Source organism: Triturus cristatus, chromosome 7, assembly GCF_964204655.1.
Source record: "Triturus cristatus chromosome 7, aTriCri1.1, whole genome shotgun sequence".
NCBI classification, from domain to species: domain Eukaryota; kingdom Metazoa; phylum Chordata; class Amphibia; order Caudata; family Salamandridae; genus Triturus; species Triturus cristatus.
Genome location: NC_140590.1, coordinates 1,344,716,008 through 1,344,728,847, shown reverse-complemented (window position 1 = coordinate 1,344,728,847; position 12,840 = coordinate 1,344,716,008). Strand labels below are relative to the sequence as shown.

At 47.8% G+C, this 12,840-nt stretch overlaps 2 protein-coding genes across 5 annotated transcripts in view; one reads left to right on the top strand and one right to left on the bottom strand.

The window, feature by feature from the left end:
• ATXN2L (ataxin 2 like) overlaps positions 1-12,840 on the bottom strand; it is a 767,539-nt gene that overhangs the window by 700,034 nt on the left and 54,665 nt on the right. The window lies entirely within an intron of this gene.
• LOC146812032 (uncharacterized) overlaps positions 1-12,840 on the top strand; it is a 32,180-nt gene that overhangs the window by 5,400 nt on the left and 13,940 nt on the right. The window contains exons 3-6 of the mRNA XM_085620381.1: positions 742-1,326; positions 1,364-1,624; positions 2,289-2,376; positions 5,623-5,767. Coding sequence (XP_085476507.1) covers positions 742-1,326; positions 1,364-1,624; positions 2,289-2,376; positions 5,623-5,767 — 1,079 coding nt within the window. The remainder of the gene's footprint in view (positions 1-741; positions 1,327-1,363; positions 1,625-2,288; positions 2,377-5,622; positions 5,768-12,840) is intronic.

Sequence of the window (12,840 nt, the reverse complement as noted above, 5' to 3'; positions counted from 1 at the left end):
GAGAGAGAGCACGAACGAGAGAGAGAGCACGAACGAGAGAGAGAGAGAGCACGAACGAGAGAGAGAGCACGAACGAGAGAGAGAGCACGAACGAGAGAGAGAGCACGAACGAGAGAGAGAGAGAGCACGAACGAGAGAGAGAGAGCACGAACGAGAGAGAGAGAGAGCACGAACGAGAGAGAGAGAGAGCACGAACGAGAGAGAGAGAGAGAACACGAACGAGAGAGAGAGAGAGAACACGAACGAGAGAGAGAGAACACGAACGAGAGAGAGAGAGAGAACACGAACGAGAGAGAGAGAGCACGAACGAGAGAGAGCACGAACGAGAGAGAGAGAGAGCACGAACGAGAGAGAGAACACGAACACGAACGAGAGAGAGAGAAAGAACACGAACGAGAGAGAGAGAGAGAACACGAACGAGAGAGAGAGCACGAACGAGAGAGAGAGCACGAACGAGAGAGAGAGAGAGCACGAACGAGAGAGAGAGAGAGCACGAACGAGAGAGAGAGCACGAACGAGAGAGAAAACACAAACGAGAGAGAGAGAAAACACAAACGAGAGAGAGAGAAAACACAAACGAGAGAGAAAACACAAACGAGAGAGAAAACACAAACGAGAGAGAGAGAAAACACGAACGAGAGAGAAAACACAAACGAGAGAGAGAGAAAACACGAACGAGAGAGAGAGAGAGAGAGAGAGAAAACACGAACGAGAGAGAAAGAACACGAACGAGAGAGAAAGAACACGAACGAGAGAAAGAACACGAACGAGAGAAAGAACACGAACGAGAGAGAAAGAACACGAACGAGAAAGAGAGAAAGAACGAGAGAGAGAGAGAACACGAACGAGAGACAGAGAGAACACGAACGAGAGAGAGAGAGAGAACACGAACGAGAGACAGAGAACACGAACGAGAGAGAGAGAACACGAACGAGAGAGAGAGAAAACACGAACGAGAGAGAGAGAACACGAACGAGAGAGAGAAAACACGAACGAGAGAGAGAGAAAACACGAACGAGAGAGAGAGAGAGAGAGAGAGAGAAAACACGAACGAGAGAGAGAGAGAGAGAGAGAAAACACGAACGAGAGAGAGAGAGAGAGAAAACACGAACGAGAGAGAGAGAGAGAGAAAACACGAACGAGAGAGAGAGAGAAAACACGAACGAGAGAGAGAGAGAAAACACGAACGAGAGAGAGAGAGAAAACACGAACGAGAGAGAGAGAGAACGAGAGAGAGAGAGAACAAGAGAGAGAGAGAACGAGAGAGAGAGAGAACAAGAGAGAACAAGAGAGAACGGGAGAGTAAACGGGAGAGTAAACGGGAGAGTAAACGGGAGAGTAAACGGGAGAGTAAACGAACGAGAAAACGAACGAGAAAACGAACGAGAAAACGAACGAGAAAACGAACGAGAAAACGAACGAGAAAACGAACGAGAAAACGAACGAGAAAACGAACGAGAAAACGAACGAGAAAACGAACGAGAAAACGAACGAGAAAACGAACGAGAAAACGAACGAGAAAACGAACGAGAAAACGAACGAGAAAACGAACGAGAAAACGAACGAGAGATTGAGAAAGAACGAACAGGAGAACGAGAGCGAAAGAAAAAGAGAAAGAGAACAAGCGAAAAAGAAAGAACGAGCACGAGAGAGAGAGGGAGCACGAGAGAGAGAGAGAGCACGAGAGAGAGAGAGAGAGAGCACGAGAGAGAGCGAGAGAGCACGAGAGAGAGCGAGAGAGCACGAGAGAGAGCGAGAGAGCACGAGAGAGAGAGAGAGAGCACGAGAGAGAGAGAGAGAGAGAGAACGAGAGAGAGAGAGCACGAGAGAGAGAGAGAGCACGAGAGAGAGAGCACGAACGAAAGAGAGAGCACGAACGAAAGAGAGAGCACGAACGAAAGAGAGAGAGCACGAACGAGAGAGAGAGCACGAACGAGAGAGAGAGCACGAACGAGAGAGAGAGCACGAACGAGAGAGAGAGCACGAACGAGAGAGAGAGCACGAACGAGAGAGAGAACACGAACGAGAGAGAGAGCACGAACGAGAGAGAGAGCACGAACGAGAGAGAGAAAACACGAGAGAGAGAGAAAACACGAGAGAGAGAGAAAACACGAGAGAGAGAGAGAAAACACGAACGAGAGAGAGAGAGAACGAGAGAGAAAGAGAACACGAGAGAGCACGAGAGAGAGAAAGAGCACGAGAGAGAGAGAGAACACGAGAGAGAGAGAGAGCACGAGAGAGAGAGAGCACGAGAGAGAGAGCACGAGAGAGAGAGAGAGCACGAGAGAGAGAGAGCACGAGAGAGAAAGAAAACACGAGAGAGAGCACGAGAGAGAGAGAGAGCACGAGAGAGAGAGAGAGCACGAGAGAGAGAGAGCACGAAAGAGAGAGCACGAAAGAGAGAGCACGAACGAAAGAGAGCACGAACGAAAGAGAGAGCACGAACGAGAGAGATAGCACGAACGAGAGAGAGAGCACGAACGAGAGAGAGAAAGAGAAAACACGAACGAGAGAGAGAGAGAGAGAGAGAGAGAAAACACGAACGAGAGAGAGAGAGAAAACACGAACGAGAGAGAGAGAGAAAACACGAACGAGAGAGAGAGAGAAAACACGAACGAGAGAGAGAGAGAAAACACGAACGAGAGAGAGAGAGAACGAGAGAGAGAACAAGCGAGAGAGAACGAGAAAACGAGAGAGAAAGAAAACGAGAGAGAGAGAGAGAACGAGAGAGAGAGAACAAGCGAGAGAGAACGAGAAAACGAGAGAGAGAGAAAACGAGAGAGAGAGAGACCACGAGAGAGAGAGAGAGACCACGAGAGAGAGAGAGAGAGACCACGAGAGAGAGAGAGAGACCACGAGAGAGAGAGAGAAAACACGAACGAGAGAGAGAGAGAACGAGAGAGAGAGAGCGAGAGAGAGAGAACGAGAGAGAGAGAACGAGAGAGAGAGAACGAGAGAGAGAGAACGAGAGAGAGAGAACAAGCGAGAGAGAGAGAAAACGAGAGAGAGAGAGAGAGACCACGAGAGAGAGAGAGAGAGAGAGAGACCACGAGAGAGAGAGACCACGAGAGAGAGAGAGACCACGAGAGAGAGAGAGACCACGAGCGAGAGACCACGAGCGAGAGAGAGAGACCACGAGCGAGAGAGAGAGACCACGAGCGAGAGAGAGAGACCACGAGAGAGAGAGAGAGAGACCACGAGCGAGAGAGAGAGACCACGAGAGAGAGAGAGACCACGAGAGAGAGAGAGACCACGAGAGAGAGAGAGACCACGAGAGAGAGAGAGACCACGAGTGAGAGAGAGACCACGAGTGAGAGAGAGACAGAGAGACCACGAGAGAGAGAGAGACCACGAGTGAGAGAGAGACCACGAGTGAGAGAAAGAGAGAGGAGAGAGAACGAGAGAGAGAGAGAACGAGAGAGAGAGAGAACGAGAGAGAGAGAGAACGAGAGAGAGAGAGAACGAGAAAACGAGAGAGAACGAGAAAACGAGAGAGAACGAGAAAACGAGAGAGAGAGAGCACGAGAGAGAGAGAGCACGAGAGAGAGAGCGAGCACGAGAGAGAGAGCGAGCACGAACGAAAGAAAGAGCACAAACGAAAGAAAGAGCACAAACGAAAGAGAGAGAGCACGAACGAAAGAGCACGAACGAAAGAGAGAACACGAACGAGAGAGAGAGCACGAACGAGAGAGAGAGCACGAGAGAGAGAGAGAAAACACAAACGAGAGAGAGAGAGAAAACACGAACGAGAAAGAGAGAGAACGAGAGAGAGAGAAAACGAGAGAGAGAGAAAACGAGAGAGAGAGAAAACGAGAGAGAGAGAAAACGAGAGAGAGAGAAAACGAGAGAGAGAGAAAACGAGAGAGAGAGAAAACGAGAGAGAGAGAAAACGAGAGAGAGAGAAAACGAGAGAGAGAGAAAACGAGAGAGAGAGAAAACGAGAGAGAGAGAAAACGAGAGAGAGAGAAAACGAGAGAGAGAGAAAACGGGAGAGAAAACGGGAGAGAAAACGAACGAGAAAACGGGAGAGAAAACGAACGAGAAAACGGGAGAGAAAACGAACGAGAAAACGGGAGAGAAAACGAACGAGAAAACGAACGAGAAAACGAACGAGAAAACGAACGAGAAAACGAACGAGAAAACGAACGAGAAAACGAACGAGAAAACGAACGAGAAAACGAACGAGAAAACGAACGAGAAAACGAACGAGAAAACGAACGAGAAAACGAACGAGAAAACGAACGAGAAAACGAACGAGAAAACGAACGAGAAAACGAACGAGAAAACGAACGAGAAAACGAACGAGAAAAAACAGGAGAACGAGAGCGAAAGAAAATGAGAAAGAAAGAGAAAGAGAACAAGCGAAAAAGAGAACGAGCGAGAGAGAGAGAGAGAGAGCACGAGAGAGAGAGAGAGAGCACGAGAGAGAGAGAGAGCACGAGAGAGAAAGAGAGCACGAGAGAGAAAGAGAGCACGAGAGAGAAAGAGAGCACGAGAGAGAAAGAGAGCACGAGAGAGAAAGAGAGCACGAGAGAGAGCACGAGAGAGAGAGAGCACGAGAGAGAGAGAGAGAGCACGAGAGAGAGAGAGCACGAGAGAGAGAGAGCACGAGAGAGAGAGAGCACGAGAGAGAGAGAGCACGAGAGAGAGAGAGCACGAGAGAGAGAGAGCACGAGAGAGAGAGAGCACGAGAGAGAGAGAGAGCGCACGAACGAAAGAGAGAGCACGAAAGAGAGAGAGCACGAACGAGAGAGAGAGCACGAACGAGAGAGAGAGCACGAACGAAAGAGAGAGAGCACGAACGAAAGAGAGAGAGCACGAACGAGAGAGAGAGAGCACGAACGAGAGAGAGAGCACGAACGAGAGAGAGAGCACGAACGAGAGAGAGAGCACGAACGAGAGAGAGAGCACGAACGAGAGAGAGAGAGAAAACACGAACGAGAGAGAGAGAGAACGAGAGAGAGAGAAAACACGAACGAGAAAGAGAGAGAACGAGAGAGAGAGAAAACGAGAGAGAGAGAAAACGAGAGAGAGAGAAAACGAGAGAGAACAAGAGAAAACGGGAGAGAAAACGGGAGAGAAAACGGGAGAGAAAACGGGAGAGAAAACGGGAGAGAAAACGGGAGAGAAAACGGGAGAGAAAACGGGAGAGAAAACGGGAGAGAAAACGGGAGAGAAAACGGGAGAGAAAACGGGAGAGAAAACGGGAGAGAAAACGGGAGAGAAAACGGGAGAGAAAACGGGAGAGAAAACGGGAGAGAAAACGGGAGAGAAAACGGGAGAGAAAACGGGAGAGAAAACGAACGAGAAAACGAACGAGAAAACGGGAGAGAAAACGAACGAGAAAACGGGAGAGAAAACGAACGAGAAAACGGGAGAGAAAACGAACGAGAAAACGAACGAGAAAACGGGAGAGAAAACGAACGAGAAAACGGGAGAGAAAACGAACGAGAAAACGAACGAGAAAACGAACGAGAAAACGAACGAGAAAACGAACGAGAAAACGAACGAGAAAACGAACGAGAAAACGAACGAGAAAACGAACGAGAAAACGAACGAGAAAACGAACGAGAAAACGAACGAGAAAAAACAGGAGAACGAGAGCGAAAGAAAATGAGAAAGAAAGAGAAAGAGAACAAGCGAAAAAGAGAACGAGCGAGAGAGAGAGAGAGAGAGCACGAGAGAGAGAGAGAGCACGAGAGAGAGAGAGAGCACGAGAGAGAGAGAGAGCACGAGAGAGAGAGAGAGCACGAGAGAGAGAAAGAGAGCACGAGAGAGAAAGAGAGCACGAGAGAGAAAGAGCACGAGAGAGAAAGAGCACGAGAGAGAAAGAGCACGAGAGAGAAAGAGAGCACGAGAGAGAAAGAGAGCACGAGAGAGAGCACGAGAGAGAGAGAGAGAGCACGAGAGAGAGAGAGAGAGCACGAGAGAGAGAGAGCACGAGAGAGAGAGAGCACGAGAGAGAGAGAGCACGAGAGAGAGAGAGCACGAGAGAGAGAGAGAGCGCACGAACGAAAGAGAGAGAGCACGAACGAGAGAGAGCACGAACGAGAGAGAGAGCACGAACGAGAGAGAGAGCACGAACGAGAGAGAGAGCACGAACGAGAGAGAGAGCACGAACGAGAGAGAGAGCACGAACGAGAGAGAGAGCACGAACGAGAGAGAGAGCACGAACGAGAGAGAGAGCACGAACGAGAGAGAGAGAGAAAACACGAACGAGAGAGAGAGAGAACGAGAGAGAGAGAACGAGAAAACTAGAAAACGAGAGAGAGAGAGAGAGACCACGAGAGAGAGAGAGAGAGACCACGAGAGAGAGAGAGAGAGACCACGAGAGAGAGAGAGAGACCACGAGAGAGAGAGAGAGAGAGAGAGAGACCACGAGAGAGAGAGAGAGAGAGAGAGACCACGAGAGAGAGAGAGAGAGAGAGAGAGACCACGAGAGAGAGAGAGAGAGAGAGAGACCACGAGAGAGAGAGAGAGACCACGAGAGAGAGAGAGAGACCACGAGAGAGAGAGACCACGAGTGAGAGAAAGAGAGAGGAGAGAGAAAGAGAGAGGAGAGAGAAAGAGAGAGGAGAGAGAACGAGAGAGAGAGAGAACGAGAAAACGAGAGAGAACGAGAAAACGAGAGAGAGAGAAAAAACGAGAGAGAGAGAAAAAACGAGAGAGAGAGAAAAAACGAGAGAGAGAGAAAAAACGAGAGAGAGAGAGAGAGAAAAAACGAGAGAGAGACCACGAGAGAGACCACGAGAGAGAGAGAGAGACCACGAGAGAGAGAGAGAGACCACGAGAGAGAGAGAGAGACCACGAGAGAGAGACCACGAGAGAGAGAGAGAGAGAGACCACGAGAGAGAGAGAGAGAAAAAACGAGAGAGAGACCACGAGAGAGACCACGAGAGAGAGAGAGAGACCACGAGAGAGAGAGAGAGACCACGAGAGAGAGAGAGAGACCACGAGAGAGAGAGAGAGAGAGACCACGAGAGAGAGAGAGAGAGAGACCACGAGAGAGAGAGAGAGAGACCACGAGAGAGAGAGACCACGAGAGAGAGAGAACGAGAAAACGAGAGTGAACGAGAGAGAACGAGAGAGAGAGAGAGAACGAGAAAACGAGAGAGAACGAGAAAACGAGAGAGAGAGAGAGACCACGAGAGAGAGAGAGAGAGAGAGAGAGAGACCACGAGAGAGAGAGAGAGAGAGACCACGAGAGAGAGAGAGAGAGAGACCACGAGAGAGAGAGAGAGAGACCACGAGAGAGAGAGAGAGAGAGAGAGACCACGAGAGAGAGAGAGAGAGAGACCACGAGAGAGAGAGAGACCACGAGAGAGAGAGAGACCACGAGAGAGAGAGAGAGAGCACGAGAGAGAGAGAGCACGAACGAGAGAGAGAGAGAAAACACAAACGAGAGAGAGAGAGAAAACACAAACGAGAGAGAAAACACAAACGAGAGAGAGAGAGAAAACACAAACGAGAGAGAAAACACAAACGAGAGAGAGAGAGAAAACACGAACGAGAGAAAACACGAACGAGAGAGAGAACAAGCGAGAGAGAACGAGAAAACGAGAGAGAGACCACGAGAGAGAGAGAGAGAGAGAGAGACCACGAGAGAGAGAGAGAGACCACGAGAGAGAGAGAGAGACCACGAGAGAGAGAGAGAGACCACGAGAGAGAGAGAGAGACCACGAGAGAGAGAGAGAGACCACGAGAGAGAGAGAGAGACCACGAGAGAGACCACGAGAGAGACCACGAGTGAGAGAACGAGAGAGACCACGAGTGAGAGAACGAGTGAGAGAACGAGTGAGAGAACGAGTGAGAGAACGAGTGAGAGAACGAGTGAGAGAAGAGAACGAGAAAGAGAGGGAAAGAGAACGAGAACGAGAGAGAACGAGAACGAGAGAGAACGAGAGAACGAGAGAACGAGAGAACGAGAGAACGAGAGAACGAGAGAACGAGAGAACGAGAGAACGAGAGAACGAGAGAACGAGAGAACGAGAGAACGAGAGAACGAGAGAACGAGAGAACGAGAGAACGAGAGAACGAGGGAACGAGGGAACAAACGAGGGAACAAACGAGGGAACAAACGAGGGAACAAACGAGAGAACGAGAGAGAGAGACCACGAGAGAGAGAGAGAGACCACGAGAGAGACCACGAGAGAGACCACGAGTGAGAGAACGAGAGAGACCACGAGTGAGAGAACGAGTGAGAGAACGAGTGAGAGAACGAGTGAGAGAACGAGTGAGAGAACGAGTGAGAGAACGAGTGAGAGAACGAGTGAGAGAACGAGTGAGAGAAGAGAGAGAAAGAGAGGGAAAGAGAACGAGAACGAGAGAGAACGAGAACGAGAGAGAACGAGAGAGAGAGAACGAGAAAGAATGAGAGAACGAGAACAAGAATAGTTATAGTTAGGACCGTGTTTCCATAGGAAATCCGCAACATTCTATTTGGAATAACTTTGGCGCCGGTTGATGAATCCTCGCCAAATTTTCAAAATAGGTGGGGCGCTCCGCTCCGCTCCTACCCTGAAAGTCTCGGGAGGATTCGTCAAGCGGGGGCTGAGAAAAAAGGGGGGTCCCAAAACGCATTTTTCCCATGCAATTTTCCATAGGGACCTTTAGTCCACGGTACAGCTCAAACGGCTGAACAGAATTACTTGAAATTTGGAAAAAGAGGTAGTCCTCAGGTCAGGGATGTGCCTTTTGCAGAACGAGAGAGAAAACACAAACGAGAGAGAGAGAGAGAAAACACGAACGAGAGAGAGAACAAGCGAGAGAGAACGAGAAAACGAGAGAGAGACCACGAGAGAGAGAGAGAGAGAGAGAGAGACCACGAGAGAGAGAGAGAGACCACGAGAGAGAGACCACGAGAGAGAGAGAGAGACCACGAGAGAGAGAGACCACGAGAGAGAGAGAGAGACCACGAGAGAGAGAGAGAGACCACGAGAGAGAGAGAGAGACCACGAGAGAGAGAGAGAGAGACCACGAGAGAGACCACGAGAGAGACCACGAGAGAGACCACGAGTGAGAGAACGAGAGAGACCACGAGTGAGAGAACGAGTGAGAGAACGAGTGAGAGAACGAGTGAGAGAACGAGAGAGAGAGAACGAGAGAACGAGTGAGAGAACGAGTGAGAGAACGAGAGAGAGAGAACGAGAGAACGAGAGAGAGAGAACGAGAGAACGAGAGAACGAGAGAACGAGAGAACGAGAGAACGAGAGAACGAGAGAACGAGAGAACGAGAGAACGAGAGAACGAGAGAACGAGAGAACGAGAGAACGAGAGAACGAGAGAACGAGAGAACGAGAGAGAATGAGGGAACGAGGGAACAAACGAGGGAACAAACGAGAGAACGAGAGAGAGAGAGAACGAGAGAGAGAAAGAACGAGAGAGAGAGAACGAGAAAGAACGAGAGAACGAGAACAAGAATAGTTATAGTTAGGACCGTGTTTCCATAGGAAATCCGCAACATTCTATTTGGAATAACTTTGGCGCCGGTTGATGAATCCTCGCCAAATTTTCAAAATAGGTGGGGCGCTCCGCTCCGCTCCTACCCTGAAAGTCTCGGGAGGATTCGTCAAGCGGGGGCTGAGAAAAAAGGGGGGTCCCAAAACGCATTTTTCCCATGCAATTTTCCATAGGGACCTTTAGTCCACGGTACAGCTCAAACGGCTGAACAGAATTACTTGAAATTTGGAAAAAGAGGTAGTCCTCAGGTCAGGGATGTGCCTTTTGCAGGTCTGGTGTCAATCTGTTCAGTAGTTCCTGATTGGCTGTCAACACTTCATCCAAGAAGTGTTGGCAGCCATCTTGGGACCAATATACATGATAGCACCTCATTAAAAAGCATTGCAGTTAATAGAAGGTTTTAAGACTTTAGTTACATTAGAAATCATTTGTTGATGGTACCATACTCATTTTTAGGAATTGTGGTATGTTCTAAGGTGATTTCACCATGTGAAAAAGCCTTCTGCTGGGATATCATGATTGAGAGAAAAATAGTTTCTCATGCTTTTCCCACATTGGTTTGGAAGGTGATCTATAAGCTAAACTGAGAGCTTATTTTCTGTAAATTCACATTATCTTTCTCAGTCATGTGAGAATGAAGTCTGACATTCTCAGTAAAACATGTACATCCAACAAGGGCAGAGACGGTCAGTTGATTCCTTTGTGTTCTACTGCAGCTTCACAGAGTGTTCCAAAGAACAACTAGAGCACTAACAGTCCTACTTATGATAAACGTATGGCACACCTGAAGCCATCTTGCTTGGATTAAAGTGGTAACTCTTAAAACATTTAATTTAAAAAGGAACAAAATGAGGGGGTTCATTTTTCCATAAAAAGTATGATTAGTGCTGCAGAAAGAAAAATTAGGGCACATTTTGAGTGACTTCTCAAATCCTCTATTTCATTAAAAAATTCTGACATGCAGAATGAAACATGCACTTTCAATACCAGCAGCAGTTTTTCCTGGTGAGCAGTAGCTTTACTACAGTGATCTAATGAGCAAAAGAGTGCTAACATTCTGAATTTATGGCAAATGTGTGACACATCTGAATGCCTTCTTGATGGAATCAAAGTAAAAAACTGAAAGTATTTCCTACTGAGGAGACTGCAGTAAATGAGGAAATTAGGAAACTTCATAACAAATAAGTCTCCCAAGTTGGCCACCAGACACAAAAGAACCCAAATGTAGCCCAAATATCACCCAGATGTAGCCCAAGTATAGCCCAATGACAGAATGTCCCAGAGTGTTCTTAAAAACAACTAGAGCGCTTACTGTCTTCATTATGACAAAAGTATGGCACACCTGAAGCCATCTTGATTGGAATAAACTGGTAACACTTAAAACATTTAATTTAAAAAGGAACACAATGAGGGGGTTCATTTTGCCATAGAAATTATGATTAATGCTGAAGAAAGAAAATGAGGGCACATTTTGACTTCTCAAATCCTCTTCTATTTCAGGCTGAAACATGCACTTTGAATACAAGCAGCAGACTTCTCTGGTGAGCAGTAGCTTTACTACAGTGATCTAATGAGCAACTAGAGTGCTAACATTCAGAATTTATGGCAAATGTGTGACATATCTGAATACCTTCATGATGGAATCAAAGTAAAAAACTGAAAGCATTTCCTACTGAGTAGACTGCAGTACATGAGGAAATTAGGAAACTTCATAACAAATCAATCTCCCAAGATGGCCACCGGAGACAAAAGAGCCCAAATGTAGCCCAAAATCACCCAGATGTAGCCCAAATATAGCCCAATGACAGAAGTGTGCAAAACACTTATTATTTTGTGTTTTTGCAGTGTTATATAGTGCAGACTTGTCAGGTATTGGAGTGCTTTACATGAGCATTGGTTACATCACACAAGAACAAATTCATTTTGGTTGTAGACATGGGGAGACTAAGTGATTTGACCAGAATCACAGAATGTCGAGCTGAAGCAGAAACTCCAACCTGGTTCCCCAGTTGCAAAGTCTGCAGCTCTGGAAGTAACACCACATTCTCTCCCCTAAGTACAACATTTAATCAAGTGGTCAACTGGATAAAAAAACATACAGATAACAAATAATTTAAAAGTGCTTTGTCGCTATTTGAAAACTCAGAAAATATGTCCTTATTTTAGTCTTTTAGAGCACTAACCATAATTTTGATCCCAATAAGACCCTCTCATATATGTAATTTCTAAAGGAAATGCTCTAGGTATTACAGTTTTGATTACATCAAGATGACTTCAGGCGTTCCACACTTTTGTAATAAATATAGAATGTTAGCAATCTAGTTGTTCATACTGTTGAGAGGCAGAAGCCAGGGGCACGGACTCTGAAAATTGAAGGCAGGTAGGAGGGTGCAAAGGCAACAATTTAACCACACTGAGCAGGCAGGAAGGGCCGTGGCAGCACAACAGACTATGGAGGGCAGTGGAAAGGGGGGCAGGGGCAACAAACCAACAATACAGGACTTAAGAGAGGCTGTGGCAATGTAATAGACCATTGTGGGCAGAAGGAAGAGGCAATGATAGTACAACCATACATGCCAACAGACCCGATTCAGCCAGGAAACGTCCAATGTTTTTAAGCTCAAATGGGCTTTATTTGATCTGTCTCCTGTCTAAAATCTCCTCTTTTTCAATGCAACTCAAAGGGGAAAATCAATACCCCAGTTTTTTTTCAAAATCTCCCTCTTACCAAGTTCAAAATGTTCGCAAGTATGGTACATTGGATCATGGAAGGAAATGGGGTAGGGACATGGATTTGGATAACAGAGGACAGGAGGGACATGGAGAGGTGCACCAAACTGACCCTGCAGGGCAGGCATCAGGGTTTGCAGCAGCACAATACACCACACAGGGCATGCGGGACGGGAGTGCAGCACAACAATCCATAGAAAGCAAGAGGGAGGGGACAGGACCATGCACATGGACAAGAGAGAACAGAGGGGCTAGAGGCAATGGTAGCTAGCTGACCATAATGGACAGACAGGAGAGAAAGCTGCAGCATAACAGACCATAAAGGGCAGGAGGGACGGATCAGGGGCATTACAATGGAACAGACAAGCCAGGAGGGAGGGAGTAGGAGTCTGCACATGTAAACAGAGGGCTGGGGGCAAGGGGGCAGGATGATAGCCATGGAGGTCAGGCAGGATGGGCACTAGAAGCAAGACACACCATGAAGAGCAACAGTGAGACTGTGATGGCATACACACAGACCATGGAGGGAAGGTGGGAGGGGGGTCAGGGGAAGCTAAATAACCACACAGGGAAGGTGGGAGGGGCCATGGCAGCACAGAAGACCATGCATGGCAAGTGGGAGGGTTAGTGGCAGCACAATGGCTATGATGG